Below are 21,721 nucleotides of genomic sequence, written 5' to 3'. Positions count from 1 at the left end.
TTGTCTCCGTAGACTTGTGAAGTCGGTCAAGATTCCCAATATATTATCAACATCATCAATTGTTGCTAATTAATTTGGTGGAAGAAATAAAATTTCTATAAGCAAATAATCATAATTTATCTTTGACATTTCAAGCAACATGCAGCACTTGGTTAAGTTGTTATCAATCATCTTTTCATGGCTGAAACCAAACCTTACAACCATGATTACAGGAAAGATAGTGACTTTCCAGAACAGACCTAAGTTGTTGTCCATTGATGCTTAAATTTCACCACAGATCACGCCATGGCTAAGCTAATATATCAGCCTAAAGGTTTGGTGGATTAGTTCTCTGTTGATTGAATGCCAGCTGATATTTGATCCCAATTATTGGTCACAGCTGAACAAGAGTGTCAATAAGAAACATTTTTGGACACGCATTCGACTTGCTGCTGCAAATTAGTATTAGAAGGAAATGAGAGGGTAAACATTATTAAGAAACCAGATAACATGATCCGTTAATTTTATACTCTGATATATTCTGTGATTGAAGAAATGCCCTGGCAAACCATGGATTATAATAGACACGGTGTGGGCCAATAAAATGAAAATATAAAGCGACACTGCCTCTACGCTGGAACATATATCAAATAATAATGACAACATGTATTAATTAATTACATTAAATAAATAAATTTGTAAAAAATATTGATTTAGCTCAAGATTATCCAACTTACTTTCAAACTTCTCTTATAAATATTCATTATCAATTATCTATGTACATACAAATTTATACACATTAATTTACGGAAATTATAACTCGGCAATAAAATTGATAGAACATAAAACGGACCCATTAAACAAGCAATTATTTATTTCATCACAAAACATCTAAGTCGGTAATTTGACATAAGTTTTAACAATTTACAAATAAATATAATTTTATAAAATCTAAAACAAACCATAACATGTATATAAAATTATAAATCAAAACAACAAGTTTGTTTGAGAGAAAAAAAATAAAATACGTAATCACCCACCATTATCTACTTCTTCAATCTCTATCCCATCAAAATGAATTTGGGGCAAGAAAAAAATATATGATATGTGTGATTTACTCCTAGTTTTATAAATTAGAATTGTGTAAATTGTAAAACCCAACCATTAAGATATCTACATGCATGGTAGACTTCTATATATATAAAAAAGAAGGAAGAAGGAAGAAAATGCATTGATTTTGTATGTTTGGTATTGAGGTAGCTTTTGTGGTTGTGGTTTTAAGAAAATTATTATATAAAAAGCACTTTTAATTGAAGTTAGTTTGATATTTATATATGTTTGGTTAAAATAACGATTGAAATTGAGGTTGAACAAAAAATAATTTAATACGTTTGGTTAAGAATGTTTTTTTAAATTGAAATTATAAAATGACTAAAAAAAATATATATTAAACATATTTATTAAATAATAAAATAAAATGGAAAATTAAGGACTTCCAAACACGAATTTTATTTTTATAGCAAAGAATTCTTAAAAAAAACTATTTTAGTGCTCTTGAATTTTTAAAAAAAAATTTAAGAATTGAAAAAATAATTTTCATTCCCAATTAATAAACATGTTAATTTTTTTTATTTTATATTTCATATAATTGTTTTTTAAAATAAAAAACCTTTTACAAACAATCGTAACCCAATAATGCAATATATAATTTATCCATGATCACTGCCTCAATCTCTGAGAAGTAGAGAAAATCAGAGTTTTTTTTAAAAAAAATAACATGGTTAATAAAAATATTTTAGAAATTAGAAAAAAAAAAAAAGGAAAATTATTTACTACCAATGCGCAACACTTTACTCTGCACTGTTTACTTCACAAAAGTGAACAGTGCAGAATTTAATTCACTCTGCCGGCCATACAAGAAAGTTCAACTTGTGATTGAACATGCAAAAAAATAGTAAAAGAACTGCTTTTTCATAATTGTGGTACAATTTGTATATTTTTCAATATGTAATCAATCACTAATATTAGTGCGTTAAGAGACTTGTCAGAAAATCAAATGTTCGAACAAATGACTTCCCAAGTCTACGAAGAAAAAAAGCAAAGTAGCTTACACAACAAGTTGGAGGAACACCCCGTTCCACAATCTTGAAGAAAAACATTAACAGACTAATGAAAATAATTGTAGGGGCGCCCGAGATCAAATCAATTGCTAAAACGGTAATCACAATTTATTTTAATTATGTTAAATTTTTACATTAAAGAGTTTACGTTGAAAAATAATTTTTAATATTAAAAGTAAGATTAATCATGTTTTAGACGATGTTTTCATCAAATAATTCAATATTACATGATTAAGTTTAGTTAATCAAGTAATTTAACATATACATAAATCGAGATGAGACCCATTTGATTGAGGATCAAAACCGGACTGAGTTTTTTTTTAAAAAAAGGAAAAATCCAAGTGACTCGGTTAATGATTGGCTTGACCTGAATAAATACCTATTGCAACTCATTGAATATATATATATATATATATATATATATATATATATATATATGATTTGATCTAAGTTAATCTAGTGACCTAATAAAAAAATCATGATACGAGCTTTATTTCAGGTCAGCCCTGAACCAGGTCTAATGATGGTTTTTTGAAAAAAGATTATGGAAGACCATCAATATGTATAAGGAAATGGCCAGTATTGTAATAGGGGTTGTTTTTTAAAATATGTTTTTGCTTAAATATATATTAAAATAATATATTTTTTATTTTTTAAAATTTATATTTTACATCAACACATTATAAACTAACTAAAAATATATAAAAAATAATTTTAATAAAAAAATCAAATTTGTATAAAATATTGTTTTGATCGCGTTTTCAAGGTTCGTCTTAATATACCTAACTACACTCTCAAACACACCCTAAGATTAAATAAATATTATTTTGATGTATTTTTAAGTGAAAATTTCATTAAAAAATAATAAGAATCACACTTCTAGAAGGCACAAAGTGTTAGTTGGTTGCTCGGAGAATGAGAAATAAATATTAAAAAAGAAATGAAATAAAGAAAACATCTCAGAACATAGAATCGGCACCAGTTACGCAGATAAAAGTCATGGAAATGGACAAAGTGTGTTATAAAGAGGACCTCTATGGTTGCCCAAACTCACATAACAAACAACAATATTCTACAAACTGTAGTGCTTCATAGAATTATCTCAGATGGTGGTGAAAAAGATATTGTGGGTTTGGATTTTGGTCACATTATTGACTTTGGTTGGCGAGTGGTATGGTCGTTGCTATGGGTGTTTGGAGGATGAGAGAATTGGTCTCTTGGAGATCAAAGCTTTGATCGACCCAAATCACCTTTCCTTGGGAGATTGGGTGGACAGTAGTAATTGTTGTGAGTGGTCTAGGATCGAGTGTGATAACACTACAAGGCGAGTGATCCGACTCTCTCTTTGGGCTGCAAGTGATTGGCGCTTGGGCGATTGGGTTCTCAACGCATCTTTGTTTCTGCCTTTTAAGGAATTGCATAGTCTTGATTTGAGTGCTAATGGATTAGTTGGTTGCTCTGAGAATGAGGGTCGGTACAATGCTTCTGTTCTTATAATCATAAAATAAATTCATATCATTGTGTGAATCTTATACTGAAATTACGCTGATGAAGTGGCTAGCTGGTGTTTAATGTCAATTATCTTGCTTTGATGTTTCTCTTCTAGGCTTCGAAGTCCTATCATCAAAACTGAGGAAACTGGAAGTACTTGACCTAAGTCTGAACCGATTTAATAATGATAAAGGATTTTTATCATGCTTCAATGGGCTTTCCGCTCTCAAGTCTTTGGACCTATCAGACATTGAGGTACTGACAGGATCAGGTAGCTTCTATGGTAACCGTTTAATTATTTAGCTTTGAAACATTTTCTTTTCTCCTTGTCATATGATTTAGCCTCTATGCGTTTATTTCCTTCCACTATGCTTAATTTTGAGAAACATCATGCAGGTCTCAAAGTCTTGTCATCAAGGTTGAAAAATCTGGAGAACCTTGACCTGCGTGACAATCAATACAACGACAGCATTTTTTCATTTTTAAGTGGATTTTCATATCTCAAGCATTTAGATCTGTCATTCAATCACCTGACAGGATCTACTGGTATCAATAGTAAGTTACATTCTCTTACGAAAATTGAGGACTTCCATCTCTAAAGATTTATATCTATAAATTGTTTTTCTGATAAGACCGGAAGAGATCAAAATTAGGATGATTAAAAATGACTTGTTGACGATTATTGTAAGAAACCCATGCATGCTTCCAATCTATTATATATATATATATATATATATATATTAGGATGATGTTACAAGTACTGAGGGAGTATTGTTGCAGCTGTTATGGTCACTGTTAGTGCATATTAATTACGGTAGCTGGCAGATGCATGGACACGTGTTAGACGTTGTTAAGAGTCGGGTAGAGTTAGTTAACAATATAATAAATCGTGTAATGCATGTGGGGAAGTATATATGCACGTGTTGGATTACGCACGCAAGAAATAACAGAATCATCCTCCTCTTAACAACTTAGAGGGTGTTTGGTATTGCGGTAGCTGTTGTGGTTGTGGTTTGAAAAAAGTTGTTTTATAAAAAGTACTTTTAATTATGGTTGGTTTGAAAAAATAAGTGTTTGGTTAAAACTGTGGTTGAAATTGAGGTTGAATAAAAAGTAGTTTAATGTGTTTGGTTAAAAATGCTTTTAAAATTAAAGTTATAAAATAATTTTAAAATATATATATTAAAATTGATGGTTTTTTAATTTAAATGTTGTAGATTTAACTATTGTTATTACTTCATGAAATAAATAATACTTTATATAAAATATTTTTTATTATGCCATTAAACCATCTACAATTCCATTACGTACAAAATTCATTCGACAAGAATTACAGTTTCTATTATTTTTTGAGCGTGCAATAAAATTAGATAAAATATTATTAGGAATAAAATTAATTTGATATTACAGTGCGAGTGAATTTAATTCACTCTACACTAATTTTTCAGGAAAAAAATATTGTTTACATGACAATGCGAGTAAATTTAATTCACTCTAAACTAGTTTTTTTAAAAAAAAAATACAAAAACTAAACATACTGAAGAAAAAAAAAAAGAAGAAGAAGTCACCCGAACAGTGCAATTCACTTGCACTGTTCACGCAAACAGTGCACGTGAATTGCACTGTTTGCCACTTGCACTGGTTGCGTGCACAGTGCAAGTGAATTGCACTGTGCACGTCAAGAAAGAATTTCAAAAAGCAGCTATGAGCTGCTTTATAAAATTCACGTTCAAAACGTGAAATTGCATGGGACCCACTGAAATTAAACTGCGTTTTTTGTGTAATCAAACATTATGTTTGCTGTGGTTGCTTCAAACGCAGAAGCAACCACGCAAACAAACGGACTCTTAATTAAGGCATACAACCATCCCTCAAGACCCTTTCTCTCAAGGATACATACTGGTTAATCAGTGTTTATTTTCTTAGAATCTTAATTAATAATATTGAATGGAATGGTTACTATATATGTACCACCACTATTTTCATCATACTTTTTTTTTTTTTTTCACAGGAACTTTCTTCAATTCGAGCACCCTTGAAGAATTGTATCTAGATGGTAGTTCTCTCCCATTAAACTTTCTCCAGAACATCGGAGCATTGCCTGCTCTTAAAGTATTATCTGTTGGCCAATGTGACCTCAATGGCACCTTGCCCGTTCAAGGTAAATTATTGACCTAAGTTGGAATCATTGCAACGATAGCATCTTTTCATGTCTAAGTGGATTTTCATCTCTCAAGTCTTTGGATCTGTCAGCCAATCAGCTGACAGGATATACTGGTATCAAAATTAGAATGATTAAAAATTACTTTTTGACAATTAGGATGATTAAAGGTATTGTTATGGTCACTGTTAGTGCAGATTAAGGGGTAGCTGGCAGATGCATGGACACGTGTTAGAAGTTGTTAAGAGTCGGTTAGAGTTAGTTAACAATAGAATAAATCGTGTAATGATGCATGTGGGGAAGTATATATATAATAATGGTAGGAGGATTACGCACGCAAGAAATTAGAATAAACCTTGTATCTGGATTCAACTGACTTCAAGGAAAGCATTTTGATAGAGTCATTGGGAGCGTTGCCATCCCTCAAGATCTTACATGCAAGTTTTAGTAAATTTAAACACTTTAGGAAAGGTCAGTGACAGTTTTGGAATATATATATATATATATATATCACTTTCATTAATTAATGGATTTATCTGATCTGTTCCACAGGGTTGTGTAATTCATCTAGCCTTGAAGAAGTGTTCCTCGATGGTTCTTCTAATATCCCAGCAAGCTTTCTTAGGAACATTGGACCCTTGTCTACTCTTAAAGTCCTATCCTTGAGTGGAGTTGACTTCAATAGCACCCTACCTGCTGAAGGTAATTCTACAAATTAATGAACAATTATAAGAGTATTGAAATCCAAATAACAGTTTTTTAAGATAATTAATCTCTAAAAAAAACAAGCAAGCAAAACTGTTTAAATATAATCTAAAACCGACTTAGCTAATGAAACAAAATTCAACTAAAACTTTAAAACCTCACTTAGCAATTACATAATTGATATATTCCTATTCCCTTAACATGAACATATTGATATATTCTGCAGGCTGGTGTGAACTGAAGAATCTTGAACAGCTATATCTCTCACGAAACAATCTAAAGGGCGTACTCCCTCCTTGTTTGGGAAATCTATCATTTCTACAAATCTTGGATTTATCTCGCAATCAATTGGAGGGAAATATTGCCCTTAGTCACCTTTCCCATCTTACGCAGCTTGAAGAGCTCAAAGTTTCAAATAACTACTTTCAAGTTCCAATATCATTTGGTTCATTTATGAACCTCTCCAACCTCAAGGTCATTGCATGCGATAACAATGAGCTAATAGCTGCACCCAGTTTTCAGCCTTCAGCTCCCAAGTTCCAGCTTCTTTACTTTAGTGCTTCAAACTGTACTTCAAAACCACTCAAAGCTGGATTTCCAAACTTCCTGCGTAGCCAACATGATTTGGTGTTTGTTGATCTATCCCACAACAAATTCGTTGGAGAACCTTTCCCATCTTGGCTGTTTGAGAATAATAGATTGTTAAATCAACTACATTTGAGAGACACCTCATTTATAGGTGGTCCTTTGCAGCTGCCACAACATCCAACACCCAACCTTCAGACAGTAGATATGTCTGGCAACAACATACATGGTCAAGTTGCAAGAAACATATGTTTGATTTTTCCACGTTTGAAGAACTTCGTGATGGCTAACAACAGCCTCACAGGTTGTATTCCTCCTTGTTTTGGGAATATGAGCTCTCTCGGATACTTGGATCTTTCCAACAATCACATGTCTTGTGAACTGCTTGGGCATAATTTGCCAACAGTAGGCTCCTCGTTGTGGTTTTTGAAGCTGTCCAATAACAATTTCAAAGGGCGATTACCACTCTCTGTGTTCAACATGACTAACCTATCGTACCTCTTTCTCGATGGAAACAAATTTGCAGGACAAGTATCTGGTACCTTTTCTCTTGCATCATCATTTTCGTGGTTTGATATCAGTAACAATCTTTTGTCAGGCATGCTTCCAAGGAGAATTGGGAACTCTTCACGAAACAGCTTTGCTCAGGCAATTGATTTGTCCAGAAATCATTTTAAAGGTACCATTCCAATAGAATATTTCAACTCCGATTCTCTTGAATATTTAGATCTTTCTGAAAACAATCTGTCTGGGTCTTTGCCGTTGGGCTTCCATGCATCAGATTTACGCTATGTCCACCTTTACAGAAATCAATTGAGCGGTCCACTGCCATATGCTTTTTGTAATCTCTCTTCGTTGGTTATATTTGATCTCGGCGATAACAACTTAACTGGGCCCATTCCAAATTGGATTGATAGCCTTTCGGAATTGAGCATTTTTGTTCTCAAATCTAATCAATTCAATGGGAAACTTCCTCAACAGTTATGCTTGTTAAGGAAATTAAGCATATTGGATCTTTCAGAAAATAAATTTTCTGGTCTGTTACCCTCATGTTTGAGCAATTTAAATTTTACGGCATCAGATGAAAAAACTTCGGTTAAACCTGTTATGATGTCACGAGATGCTGAAAAACGGGAAGAAATATTTGCATCCATAGGTTTTTATCTTCAAGAACAAACTGTGTGGCCAGAGATTGATGTAAAAATAGTTGTGGAGCTTACAGCAAAGAAAAATTTCTACACTTACGAGGGCGATATCCTTCGTTACATGTCTGCTGTGGATCTGTCTTGTAACAGATTCACTGGAGAAATCCCGACAGAATGGGGAAACTTAAGTGGCATATTCGCTCTAAATCTGTCACAAAATAATCTCACGGGATTGATCCCTTCATCTTTCTCCAATCTGAAGTACATAGAGAGCTTGGATCTTTCTCACAACAACTTGAATGGGAGAATTCCTGCACAACTCGTTGAACTGAACTTTCTAGCAGTTTTCAACGTGTCGTACAATAATTTGTCAGGAAGAACACCGGAGATGAAATATCAATTTGCTACCTTTGATGAGAGCAGTTATAAAGGGAATCCTCTTCTTTGTGGACCTCCATTGCAAAACAGTTGCGATAAAACAAAATCACCATCAGCGAGATTGCCTAACGATTCCAACGGAGATGATGGATTAATAGACATGGACAGTTTCTATGCCAGCTTTGGTGTGTTTTACATAATTGTGGTGTTGACAATTGCAGCATTACTGTGCATAAATCCGCATTGGCGACGCAGGTGGTTTTACTTCATTGAAGAATGCATTGACACTTGCTACTGCTTTTTGGCTATAAACTTTCGCAAGTTGTCCAGATGCAGAAGGTGATTGGGTCTTATCATGAGCGTGTGGGCTGCTTTCTGAATTTGTTGTAATCCTCTGTGAAGATGCAGTCGCATTCCAAATCAAGGGTTGCTCACTGCATGTTTAGCAATTTGCCTGTGAGAAGTGTTCTGTCGAAGTGTCTGGTTCTTGTTGCTTAGCCTTTCTGTTTTGACGTGACTTGTGTTTGTCCTTGTTCTTGTATCCATATTTGTTTGCTATGTCTTAATTATGTGCGTTTTGCTCTTAGATTTGGAGAATGAGCAACCACCCAATATTTCTTGGCTTCTTTTGATTACTATATCCCTAATAATATGGAATTTATTCACAATTGTAATAGTTTACAGTATCGTATTCTCTCAATTAAAAAAAATAATTGATAGAACCAAGGGATCATACCAGCACTTGAGGTCTAGGACAGCAAATACACTCTCATATTACTATATCCCTAATAATATGTGAAGAAAATACACTCTCATATTTCTTTAGATGTTTCTGCAAAAACAATTATCTCAAATGTGGCCCTGTCGAAACCTTGATAAATGATGATTTTTGCTTTGTTGTCCTTCTTTTTATTGGCTTTGAGGACTTGTTTTACGCCTCTTATAGAGAATTTTCTACTTCTTTAGAATTTGGTTTATCATAACCATATTCCACAATCTCTATACACTCTTATGAACCAAGAAATGATTTCAATCTGATACATAAATTATTGTAATTATCTTTGGTCAAGTTTAGGATAAGTGTTTGTGCATTTTCTATAGTCACAATCTCCATACTTTCTTGTGAACCAAGAAATTCCTTCAATCTAATACATTAATTATCATAATTGTCTTTGGTCAGCTTCAAGATGAGTGTTTGTGCATTTTCTAGTCATTTTATTCTTTGAATTTTGAAAAAAGGACCCAGTGGATGAATCTGGAATTGTCAAAATAGTAGGGAACCGGTCTGACTTGGTTGATAATGGGTCAAAAATAGGTTGAACCGATTCTAAACATCGGTCAGTTCGCTAGGGATGAACCGAGAATATTCTATGAATTTTCTTCAGCACGGCTCGGCTCGGCTCAAATATGACGCACGTGTGGCTCAATCATCTTCTTCCTCTGGGTGTTTGGGATGCACATGGGTGACAATGGACAATCTTCAAGCGGTGCGTGTAGGCCATCGCTTGCTCTATTACCAATTGTTGATGGGAAAGACCAATAATTGTGGTTTTGAAATACTTAGAGGGTAAAACACACTGTTTTATTTTATAAACAATAAGCTTACATAAATTGTTAAGCTCTCAAACACACCATCTTTTTTTTTTAGTGTTTCTCTCTTTTATTTCCCATACATAATAACATAAACTTACTAATCTATTTATATACAAATTGTAAGTATAAAAAAATCAAATTTCAAGTGTAAATACAAATAGTTGGTGGTAGTATAAAGAAGGTCGGCAGCTGCCGTCAATAATTGAAGGCTATCATCCTTGACCTTCTAAATTGAGGGAACTACAACTAAGTGATGTAATTCAAATCTAATAAAAGGAGGCATATGCAAGCTTCTCCGATACACGCTTCAACTGAATCTTGGAAAGCAATGGCTGGATAGGATAAGAAGACTAATTTGAGAAATAATATTATTATTTAGAGGAAATGGAAAACAGGATGCGAAGACAGCTAAGTAGGTAGAGAAAAAAAAAATCAATATGACCAAATCCAAATCTTCGTTAATGAAGTGAAGTGCCAAAGTTACAATGAAAATAAATTAGATTTCAGTTTTTATGAAAAATAAAAGAATCGGTTCATTGGTTGAGAATTAATACTAATTGAATTAAATGAATAATATTTAACTTAATTAGTTGAGATAATTTTATTTATAATATAAAAACAACTATAGGATTTGAAGTATTAAATTTTTTATTTTATTAATAAAAAAAATTTAATTATCTTGTGAGAGGACAAAGAAACCTTAGTTCAATACAGAATAAAATAAAAAAGAAATAAATTATGAGACCTCGATTTCTCTAAAGACTAAATGATCCAAAATATTATGAATTTTTAATTTGTCCAACTAAATTAAAACCTAGAAATTTAATTTTTTTAAAATTGGGCACCTCGAACTATTTTTTCTTTTAAAGGAGATCCTTATGTTAATTTTGATCATAAATGATAATCTAAAAACACGACACTTGTTGTGAAAAGTATGTGACTTGGAAAAAATTATATAAAAAAAATTAACAAATTTACTAAAACAAGGCCTATTTTTTACCAAAAATATTTCACAATGCTCAAACCAAAAGGATTATAATTCAATAGCCAAATTCAATATGACTTAAAATTCAGGTAGTTTTGAGTCATTTACCTTTGTAAATTATGGTACCTTTATTTGATCCTTGTAATTTCCTATTGTCTGTTTTCCTGACAAACGTAAGAGTCCTTCCATGGAAAACCTCTCTTGTCTCTTAGTATGATTTGTTTTGTAATGATTTAATAATTACTTTTTTTTAATTACAATACAAAAAGGGGTGGAGTTTTTCATTGAAACAGTTGATGTTTGTATCCAAACTCTTAACATTTTCCTGTTGATTTCTGGAAGTAAACTAGGAGAGGACATTGAACTGAAGCCATCTACAAAAATCAAGGGATCACTTATCTGTTAAAATGGCTACTCCTGGTTTCAACAAATTGTTGGATTGTGCCAAGGCAATTGAAGTTGGGGACCTGCATCTTGCTGATTCACTCATCAAGGATATCCTGACGGACAATGATGACAAACTTGTCAAATACTGTGCTGAAGCTCTAGTTCGACGAGTCTATAAACTGTATCCTCGAAATCCCAGACCTTTAGTGCCTTCCTGCACTGATTTGAGATGCAACATGGATTACCAGTTTTTTCCTTTCTTCTGGTTTTCAGAATTGACAACCCGTAACACCATCGTGGATGCCTTAACCGGAAAGAAAAGAGTCCAAGTTATTGACTTTTCATTGATGGCTAACGGCCGGCGGTGGTGCCTTTTGCTTGATGATTACCTAAAGCAGTCAAGTGATGCTATATCGTTCCATTTAACTAGTATCGGACCAATTCTGTCCAAAAAAGGTGACTATCTCAATGAGATACTTGAGAAACTCCCCAAAGAAGCTAAAAAGCTTCCTATTGAGTTTGAGGTTAAGCATATGGTGGCTAGTAGCCCAGCTGAAATGGTTGAAGCTGCTCTCAAACTCGAAAGATCAAGTGAGGATGAGACGATTGTTGTCAGATGGGAGTTTGAACTCCACAAATTGCTTGCACTGCCAGGTGCAATTGAGACAGTGTTGTCTAAATTGAAAGAACTCAAACCAGAGATCATGATAGTTGTCGAACAAGAAGCCAGCCTTAATGGTCAGGATTTCTTGGAATGTTTCACCAAGTCATTTCGCTATCACTCTATTATTTTTGACTCGCTTGGCAAGGACAATTTCGAACACGGCAACCATAGCAAAGTGTTGTGGGAGATGTACTTTAGGCGGCAGATTAGTAACTTGGTGGCACAAGAAGGCACTGACCAGATTGTACGACATCAGACATTTGCTGAGTGGCGAGACAGATTCTGTCGTTCTGGGTTTCGTCATGTTCGCTTACAGAACCAGTTTAAGGGAACTTTCTTTGGTCACTTGCCTGAATACCACATAGAAGAAATGAATCGCCATCCTGTGCTATACAGGCATGACGACCAATTGCTGTTCACCTCAGCTTGGAAATCTTATCCAACTCAGCTCAATAGCGGTGAATAATCTCATCGTATCTGCTATGTACAGTTGTGGCAAGATTGGATAGATATCATTGCCACAACTGTACAAAGCATTTCCTCAAATCTTATCCACCTTAATTTGATATTTCTGTTTTATATATTTGCTTGTAATTTGTTATAAAGTGTTCTTTGGTTGTGGTGAAATCTTGATTATGCAGAGTCATTGGACAACTGGAATCAGGAATCTGCAATGGGAGATGGAAACATAATGCAAATTGAAAGTTCGAGCCTTCTAATTTTGTCAGGGACGGTGAGCTCTTCTGCGTTTCTTGAAGACCAACCTGATGATGAACACATAATAATGGAAGGAAAAGTCTGGTCTCCGGAGGTATCAATTCTGCAGGCCTCACGCTATCTCATTACTATTCGCTTCTTCTATAACTAGTGAAAACATAACGGCATGCGCCTTATTTGTTTAGGAAACATTCAGGAAATATGAAATTGTTGAGAGAATGCTAATTATTTAGGAAACAGCATGCGCATTTATTACACATGAATTTGTTCCGAGTATTTTTGAAAACATTGCCGTTATTCGTGTTGCAGTGTATCTCAATTAATCAAGTTGCTGCTTCTGCTAAGATATTTGACATGCTGGAATACATATGTCATGTAAATTATCTGCCCCTGGCTCTCACATGGATGTCAGATAGACGTATTCTTCGCTTGGAGAAGAGTGCTTGCTATCTGAATGACTCGACAATGGTCGAATTTATGGAGGCCTGTGGAGAACACCATCTTGAGGAAGGGAAAGGTGTAGCTGGAAAAGCACTTCAATCAAATAGCATGTACTTTGTCTCTGACATCTCTAAGCTTGATGTGAAAGATTATCCATTTATTTTCGAAGCATGGGATTTTGGTCTTCGTGGTGTTGTTGCAATCAAGCTAGAAAGCGTCTACGTGAGCAGCATTGATTACGTAGTAGAATTTTTTCTCCCTCTTGAAATGAAAGGAATTTCAGGGCAACGTCTTTTGATAAATGAAATCACAAATATCTTGCAAAAGAACTCCAGGAATTCATGGAAAGTCTGCACTCAGGAATTAAATGGTTTTAATATTAGCTCTGAAGTTGAAGTCACGATGGAGGAGGTTGGAACGAGTAACATCAGACCAGCAGCTATTTCGGACAGCCCACCGCTAGCATTATCAGAAATTGGTAGTCTGAATTCAAGTCAAATCAGGGAACTATGCAATATTTTTATGCCGACAGGTGATGGAGTGGAAGTGCCAGAGGCTCATGATCAGGTACTCGATACCTTACATTTGTTGTGCATGCAGCTCTGATTACTTTTTTCCATGTAGTCAACGTCTTCTACTTGGCTATCTCTTCACAGGAATTTGAGGAACAAAATTCCGTATTTGGACCTCAAGCTTATCAGTTCCCAGACAGTGATGAGCTGGTAGGCATGGACAGTTCTCATATCAATACAAGCAGAACTAGCAAACGGCGACGTACATCTGAGGTGTGGCAATACTTTGACGAGGTTAGAGAAGATGGAGAAGTATGGGCTAAATGCAGAAGTTGTAGCACTAAATATCGAGGGGAAAGCACAAGGGGAACTACAAATCTGCGCAAACACCTAAGATCATGTCCAGGGAAGAAATAAGAAGGATGAAGCAGAACCATCATTTGCCTTCAAAACTTGAAAAGTTTATACATTTGAAGAAACGCAGTGTGTTTTATACACTGGACTTTGCATTGAAGTGGTGATTGATAAATTCTATCAAATGTTTTTCGAAGGAATGAAGTCATTGCAATATTTGCAGCTAGTTAAGTACTGAGATTTCCTGATAGTGAAGTTGCCCTTCGATTCCTTGCCTCCTTGTATTGTTTTTGCTAGACTATGTGACTCTTTGATATCTATCTAATAACCCTTTTTATCATTTTATCTGGCTGATTAATATCATTTAGGAAAAAGAAAATCAAGATTGGTAGCTTACACTATACTTTCTCCCGTCGTATATTATAAAATAATATAAATTATATTTTAAAGTAAAAGACAAGGGGAGAAATGTTTGACGATGGATGGTGCTGAAATTGCCATGGAAGTCCTTTGTCAAGAAAGCTTGCGAAGAAAAGTGTGGAATTGCTTGAAAACTTTTGAAATTTGCTTCTATATATACGTGTACGTAGATGAAGGAATTTGACTATATGAAGCAGAGGATGTCCGATTGAAATCCGGTAAGTGGGGTCAGATGTTCATGTCCCCAAAGTAATTTGTTTAAATTACTCCTATGACCCCCAAAGTTTAAGATGTCATAGATATTAGTCCTTCTATGTCTATGATAGTTTTGTAGAAGGACTAATATGCCCAAAATCAAAAATAGTGAGACCAAGTAAGAAAAGGGGAGGGGCAGAAAGTTATTGGGCTTGAATGTATTTTTATTTTATCTTAACTTGCTTAGATATATTGTTTTAATCCTAACCTTGAAAGATATTTATGTATTTAAAAAAAAAAATTAATTTTGGTTACCATCTCAGAATAAATTGAAACATCAAGAACAAAAATGTATTTAATAAAAAAAACAGGGATATGAATATAAAATAATATCTCTAAAACAATTTTAATGTAAATTTTTGTATTTTTAAAATAAAAAATACAAAAAAATTATACCTTTTTCATCTTGCTATTATTGTTTTTTTTATTTCGAAACAATAATCAAAATATTACTCAGTGTTTTAACCTGATTTCTCATAATCACTGGCCTAAGACAGAATCCTGACTTCTTTGTACTATCTATTATTATGCTAGAACCCTGCTAGTGATATCACTTGTTTTTTTAAAAAAGATTAAAAAATAAAAACAATTTTTTCAATGATCATAAGAAATAAGTGAACTAAATAGAAATTTAAGCCAGTTCTAACATCTTAGATGATAAAATTACCTTAATGGATGTTTTAGATACACTATAAGTTCATATTATAAATCTTTTATAATATCTAATATTTAGTTCTTAATCCAATAATTATATGATTTGATGGGCATCAAGTGATCTAATGTTGATGTTAATCTCACTGTAAATTTACTTGCTCGTTAATTTTAAGATTCGTGAAAATTAGTTGATATACACACAAGTTAATCCGGACACCCAATAATATTAAATTAACATTATAGAATCGGACCTCTCATTATAAAAATCAACGGAAGGAAATGAAGAATCGGACATCAGTATAATATTCAATCGGGCCTCTTGACAAGAGTGGCCTTGCAAGAAACTACGCAGGAAACTTCAAAACAGGGACAGAATTCCCATTTATTTATTCATGTTCTTGCTTTGATAAATCCTAAGCACAGCCTAGATTCAATCTGTTTATATTTAATTTGGAAAAAAAATTAAAAAAAAAAGGTCCCAGATACTGAAATTGAGGGGTGTGAGCAGAAAGAATAGGCTTAAGGCCCAGCTTGAAACGTGATCCTTGCTATTTGGCCATAAGCTGCAACTTTCGCAACAGAAGTTAGATTAAACCCATATGTATTTCTACCATTGAACTCACCTCTGCGAATTAATGGTAAGAAATATTCTCTCTAACGTTGCTTTAAAACATATTAGGTGTAGAAATTAGTGCTTGATTTTTCCAAATTAATAAATAAACTATAGTTTCATTAAGTATATGGGACACTCTCAGCTGATACATAGGACTCGAAGTGCAAGGCTCAAGAAAAACCCAGAAATTTAATCCTATCATAAATCCAAAGAACATTCCCTGCCAAGCTTTTGAAACCAAAATATATGTGAATTCAATGGATTCAATGTGCTTGCAAGAGACTAGAAAAGCCTCTCAAATTTGTGCTGGTGGCCAGATTCAGCTTTCTTATGCCAAGAAGAGACTAGTCTAACTCCTCGAATATTCATTAGTGATTAATAGAAATACTATAGTTTTTTTTTTAATATATGTGCCTTTAGATGGAGCTCTAAGTATATAAAAAACGGGATCACCTCATTCTCACACCATATTATATTGCGTTTTCTTGATTTTTCTCAAGTCAATTTCAAGTCCATCCCCATCATATCAAGCATTTTCAACTGGGTTCTTCCTTCTGAATGATGACAACTATTTAATGAAAATATCAAGTTCTCTTCAAAAAAAATCACCATTATGGTACAAAATACAAAATATAAAACCCAAGACTTGAATAAAAAATTGATGTCCAATACATTAGGGGCTTAATTGAGAAAATAATCATATTAGGGATCCAATTGGAGAATTGAAAGATGATTAGCAAGTAACATGAGATTTTCCCCAAGAATATCAGGTAACAAGTACTTACAATTATCAAGTGAATCCTACTTGCGAAAATCATAATAATTTTAAAATGTGTATTTTATCTAATAATTCATGGAAGATTGCTTGTCCTACTTAATGATATTCTTGGATCAAGTACATAACAGTCAACTAGCTAGCTATTTAATTAATTCCTGATTATGCAAACATTACCAAAATTGTACTCCATTAATTTGCAATATTAATTTAGATCTCCACCGCCACAATGGTCAACTAGGTTTATGTAACAATGATTATGTAAAGCTATAAATATCAAAATAGAATATTAGTATGTATATCTAATGTGCATCTAGTTATTATATTGGATCTGTTGTTGATAAGGTCCGGGATTCAAGTAATGGTTCAATCGAAAACTAAGTTTTTTTAAAAATAAATCAATAAATTTAATCAAGTCCTATTGAATCTATTATGTTAACTAATTCTAAGGAGTGTAGTTTAACTAGTCAGGTTCTAGGTTTGCTCCTTAAAGGTCACTAGCTCGAGTCTCGCAAATTTTAGAGCCACTAGAGGCTTACATGATAGTTAACTTCAGGGCCCGTTGGATTAGTTGAGGTACACGTAAACTGACTAGAACACCCAAATTAATAAAAAAAAATTATATCAACTCAAAATTTTAATTTTTAAAGATTTAGTATAAATTATAAACCAAATCAATCGAGTCACTAGTCGATTCACTAGATCTGATCAGATTAAATACTGAGATAGATAAGTTTTCAAATCAATTACCAAGTGATAATGAAACAACTAGTTTTCAAGATGATGTAATTAGGATGAAAATATCTTGCTATTTAAATTAACAGTCAATGCTTCCATATATTCACACTCATCTTTATGTCATCTTCCATTAAACGCACCATTTTTCTTCTCTCGATTTTATTGATGGGAATCAAATAGTCTTCTTAACCGTGATTTGATGCGGTGAGTTGACAACTAGGGCGAAAACGACATGTAGCTCATTGAGGCCACAAATCTCTTTCTTTTTCTTTTTCTTTTTCTTTTTCTTTTTCTTTTTTCTTTTTTGTCATTAACAAAGAAGCTGGGAGGGACGTGGCAGAAGAAGACTTGAGAAAAATAAAATAATTGGACAGTCATTTTTGCCTACGTAAGAGATAATCATAAAATATCTATCAGTACATTATGAAATTAAACAGTCTCCAATCACGAAGATAATTAAGGATTAGACTATTGTTTTAATAATGTGAACTAACTAAAACCATAATATTGCTTTTCAATAAAGCTTATAATAGATACAAAGTCGTCGCCATTAATTATCCAATAAATATGATAAAGATCAGTCTCCAACGTCTATATATGTTGGCAAGGATTGGAGCTGAAAAAAGGATCATATAATAACATAAATTCTTTGTTTGCGTGCGTTGTGTGCCAAGAAGATCATTTCATATGCTTACTTATTTTATTTGCTTAAATTGCTGTATAACCTCTTTTTAAATTGTTTTTTTACTTGAAAGATAATATAAAAATATAAAAAAATTATTTTAATGTATTTTTAATTAAAAAATATTTTTAAAAAAGTGTTATACACCGCATTATCAAGCCAAATAAAATATATCAAATTAACCTTTTAGTAGATGGTCCAGTGTTAAGAGCTTGGTACCAAGAAATTTGTTTTTCATGTGGTCTCAGGTTCGAGCCCTGTGATTGCTAATATTAATGGCCACTTGAGGCTTACCTAGTCGTTAACTTCAGGACCCGTGAAGATCAGTCGAAGTGCACGCAAGCTGACCTAGACACCTCACGTGAATATGCGCGCGCGCGCACACACACCAAACTAAGATTATCTTGGGAAAAAACGATTTTTAACAACATGATTTGTTTTTGTTGTTGAATGAACAAAGAAGACGATTGAACTAAAATAATAATTCAACATGCTAATAGAGTTAAGAATGGAGTACGTTGCATACAAGTATGTGTAGCTGATGATTCTCAAAGACTTTTTCTTCTTCTTTTCGATTATTTTAAAAAAAAAATCTCAAAGATGGAGCTTGCCTTATTAAGAAATATTTGGAATTAACTCTTCTCTTCTTTTCTTGAATTTTTCTCTTCTCTTCTTTTCTTGAATTTTTTAAGAGGTTCTTGATAATTGCTGCCCTAGCTAGGTTTGATTTACCTGGGAACAAATTTCCTTGCTGAAGGAATCTAGGGGACACGATCGATCAAATGATATGTTTAGCATCAATAATAAATTAATTTGTATAAGCAAGAAATCTTGGAAGAGAATCTGAATCTTAGGAAGAATCCAATGCGACTATCACACTTATTCTATACCTACTCCAACAAAATATGTACTTGGTGGGTCTATCATCTATGTGTACCTTGGAAGGTATAATTGAACTGGGCCACATAATAATAATAATTATTATTATTATTTGGAAGTGGTTTGGATCAATATAACCTTTGAGTTTGATAAATGTTTGTTAGTTAATAATTTTTACATGGAAAATGGAGGGTAGTCGATCTTCATTTATAAATCTATGCGCATCTCTTTTAAAATTTGAATTTTTTTGAGAGCCTTCAAATTAGGAAAAAAAAATCAGATTTTAATCATTCAATGGGACGTCTCCTTTGGAAAAAATATTTGTTCTATTTTTAATGGATCGGAAATGATTAATTATTTTTTATTTTAATTTAAAATTAATAATTATTAAATTAATTATAACTAGAACTTATCAGTGTTTCACTGTAACGTGGGCTACTATGCACTGTAAGTGAATTCATTGTGGATTGCATTGTTATACACTGTAGCGCGGCTACTGTGAATAATTTCAATGTGAACTGCACTGTTTGGTGGGGCACGTGTGAGGTTGCAGCCAGCAGGCCCCAAATGCCAGGCTGGAGGCGCACCCCCCGGGGCTGCGGACACCTAGGCCACGCCCTCTTACCGCGCCCTAGACTGCAGCCACCTGACGCTCGGTCTGCCCAACCTTGGATGCTTGGGCTGTCTACCTGAGTGTTGAGCAGACCAAGCGTGTGTGCTGGGCAAACCCCAGCGCACACGTGGCGTTTGGGCTGCATCAAAACCCAACTATCCTTAGGTTTCGCATGCTGCAGGACCCAAAATAACCTTGGATCATTGGTTGTGCAGGACCCAAAATAGACTTGGGTCCTGCCTGTGCAAGACCTAAATAGTTTGGGTCCTACCAGCATTAGGACCGATCTTTTTTATGAAAATAAAAAGGTGAGCCCAAGACATAGCGCAGGTCACCTAACTAGTTTGAACTAAAGCTGACTGGTCAACTAAGCGAGTCGACCTAGCCCATGATCTAGGTTGTGTTTTAAAAATCATTAACCTAAAGCTAATTTAAATTTACCTGGTCAATTTAACAAGTTAACTCGCAATCTAATTTAATTTAGTTTAATTTTTTTAAAAAAATAAAATAATTATTTTAATTAATATGATTAACTCATACTAGTTTTCTTAACTCACAATTCGAGTTTCTGAATTAAATATAGATTAAACTGAATTTAATAACTTGTTAAAATTTAGTCCATATGATATTATAAATGATCCCAGATAATTACACTCGCAACTTTTTTAAAAAAAAAGAGAGAGAAAGAATCGATATATTTAAAAGAGATCGTGAAAACAATTCTTTAAATAGGTGAATCATATTCAAGGATACCCTGACCTAGACAAAGTGCTCAAAACGAGCATAATTTTCAATAGACCAAAGCCTACAAGTGCTAGGCACATACATGCTCGTAATTAAACATGATTTATTTTCAATAATCTAGGCTTAGAAGCTGTAATACCTAAGAGCTAGAGGGGACTTGATCTACTTTTTAAGCACAAGTGGGAAGGCATATAGATGTGTGGGAGGCATTATTTAGCGGATAGATTCTGCAGAATTTTCAGTGGAGACTATTAATTGTTTAGCTCTACCATGTAATGTTTTGCTGTATTTAATTAATGTTGCAAGTTATTCTTAATTAACAAGAAAATAATCAAGTCGGTGTGTCATTAATAAAATACCACTCGTTCGATCCATTACGAGTTGGCACTAACAAGATCATTGACTGGAGCAAAACAATGATAAGCTAATTAAAGTTATAAATTGTTCCTGATTTTGATTGTTAATTCACAAAATGCAAGTAATAGGAAGCTCTAAGATGGGCACTTACATGTCTAAACATTGGTTTAATTGATGACCACTAGTAACATGCTAAGGTAGAGTTCGGCATTGTAATAATAGTTGTTTTTTAAAGGTTTTTTTCGCTTATAAATGTATTAAAATATTTTTTTATTTTTTATATCAGCACATCAAATCGATCCAAAAAACTTAAAAAATTATTTTAAAACAAAAAAATAAAATACAAGTTTTAAAAACGCGGTTTGATTGCAAAAACAAACGCTGCCTAAGTAATAATATTTTATATTTGGGTGTTCAATACATATTCTTAAATCTTGGATCGCCAAGCAAGTTGACTCGGGGTCTAGATCGGTCCTGGTTTAAAAATAAGTATGGTTGATCTAGTCAAAAACTTAAGATTCGGTTGATATCATGATCTAGATCTGACCCGGTCAAAATCTAACCATCAATTCATTAATGTCTTTTTTATATTAGAAAAACGTTGTTTTAATTTTATTTTTTTAATAGTTTAGAAGAGGATTCTTTTAATTTGTGATCTAGACTTTACACTGGATTAGATTTTAAAATTGTGGTTAAATGCTGAATGGATATATATTATTTTTCATTACAATTGAATCTAATCAAGACATGTATATTTGTGTAATGTAGAGACCC

General features: G+C 33.3%; 2 protein-coding genes across 2 annotated transcripts; both read left to right on the top strand.

Moving 5' to 3' along the window:
• The first annotated feature begins 3,205 nt into the window (after positions 1 to 3,205).
• On the top strand, positions 3,206 to 9,152 carry LOC112324777 (receptor-like protein 13). The gene is made up of 6 exons (XM_024589269.1): positions 3,206 to 3,569; positions 3,706 to 3,861; positions 3,987 to 4,145; positions 5,602 to 5,751; positions 6,304 to 6,453; positions 6,683 to 9,152. Exons 1-6 carry the CDS (start codon positions 3,206 to 3,208, stop codon positions 8,905 to 8,907), a joined length of 3,204 nt encoding a protein of 1,067 aa, XP_024445037.1. The 3' UTR covers positions 8,908 to 9,152.
• Positions 9,153 to 11,506: 2,354 nt separating this feature from the next.
• LOC112324718 (uncharacterized) lies at positions 11,507 to 14,557 on the top strand. The gene is made up of 4 exons (XM_024588898.2): positions 11,507 to 12,651; positions 12,835 to 13,004; positions 13,220 to 13,918; positions 14,008 to 14,557. Exons 1-4 carry the CDS (start codon positions 11,550 to 11,552, stop codon positions 14,278 to 14,280), a joined length of 2,244 nt encoding a protein of 747 aa, XP_024444666.1. The 5' UTR covers positions 11,507 to 11,549; the 3' UTR covers positions 14,281 to 14,557.
• The last annotated feature ends 7,164 nt before the right edge of the window (positions 14,558 to 21,721 follow it).

This window comes from Populus trichocarpa, chromosome 17, assembly GCF_000002775.5.
Source record: "Populus trichocarpa isolate Nisqually-1 chromosome 17, P.trichocarpa_v4.1, whole genome shotgun sequence".
Classification (NCBI taxonomy): domain Eukaryota; kingdom Viridiplantae; phylum Streptophyta; class Magnoliopsida; order Malpighiales; family Salicaceae; genus Populus; species Populus trichocarpa.
This window is presented reverse-complemented; position numbering and strand designations above follow the sequence as displayed.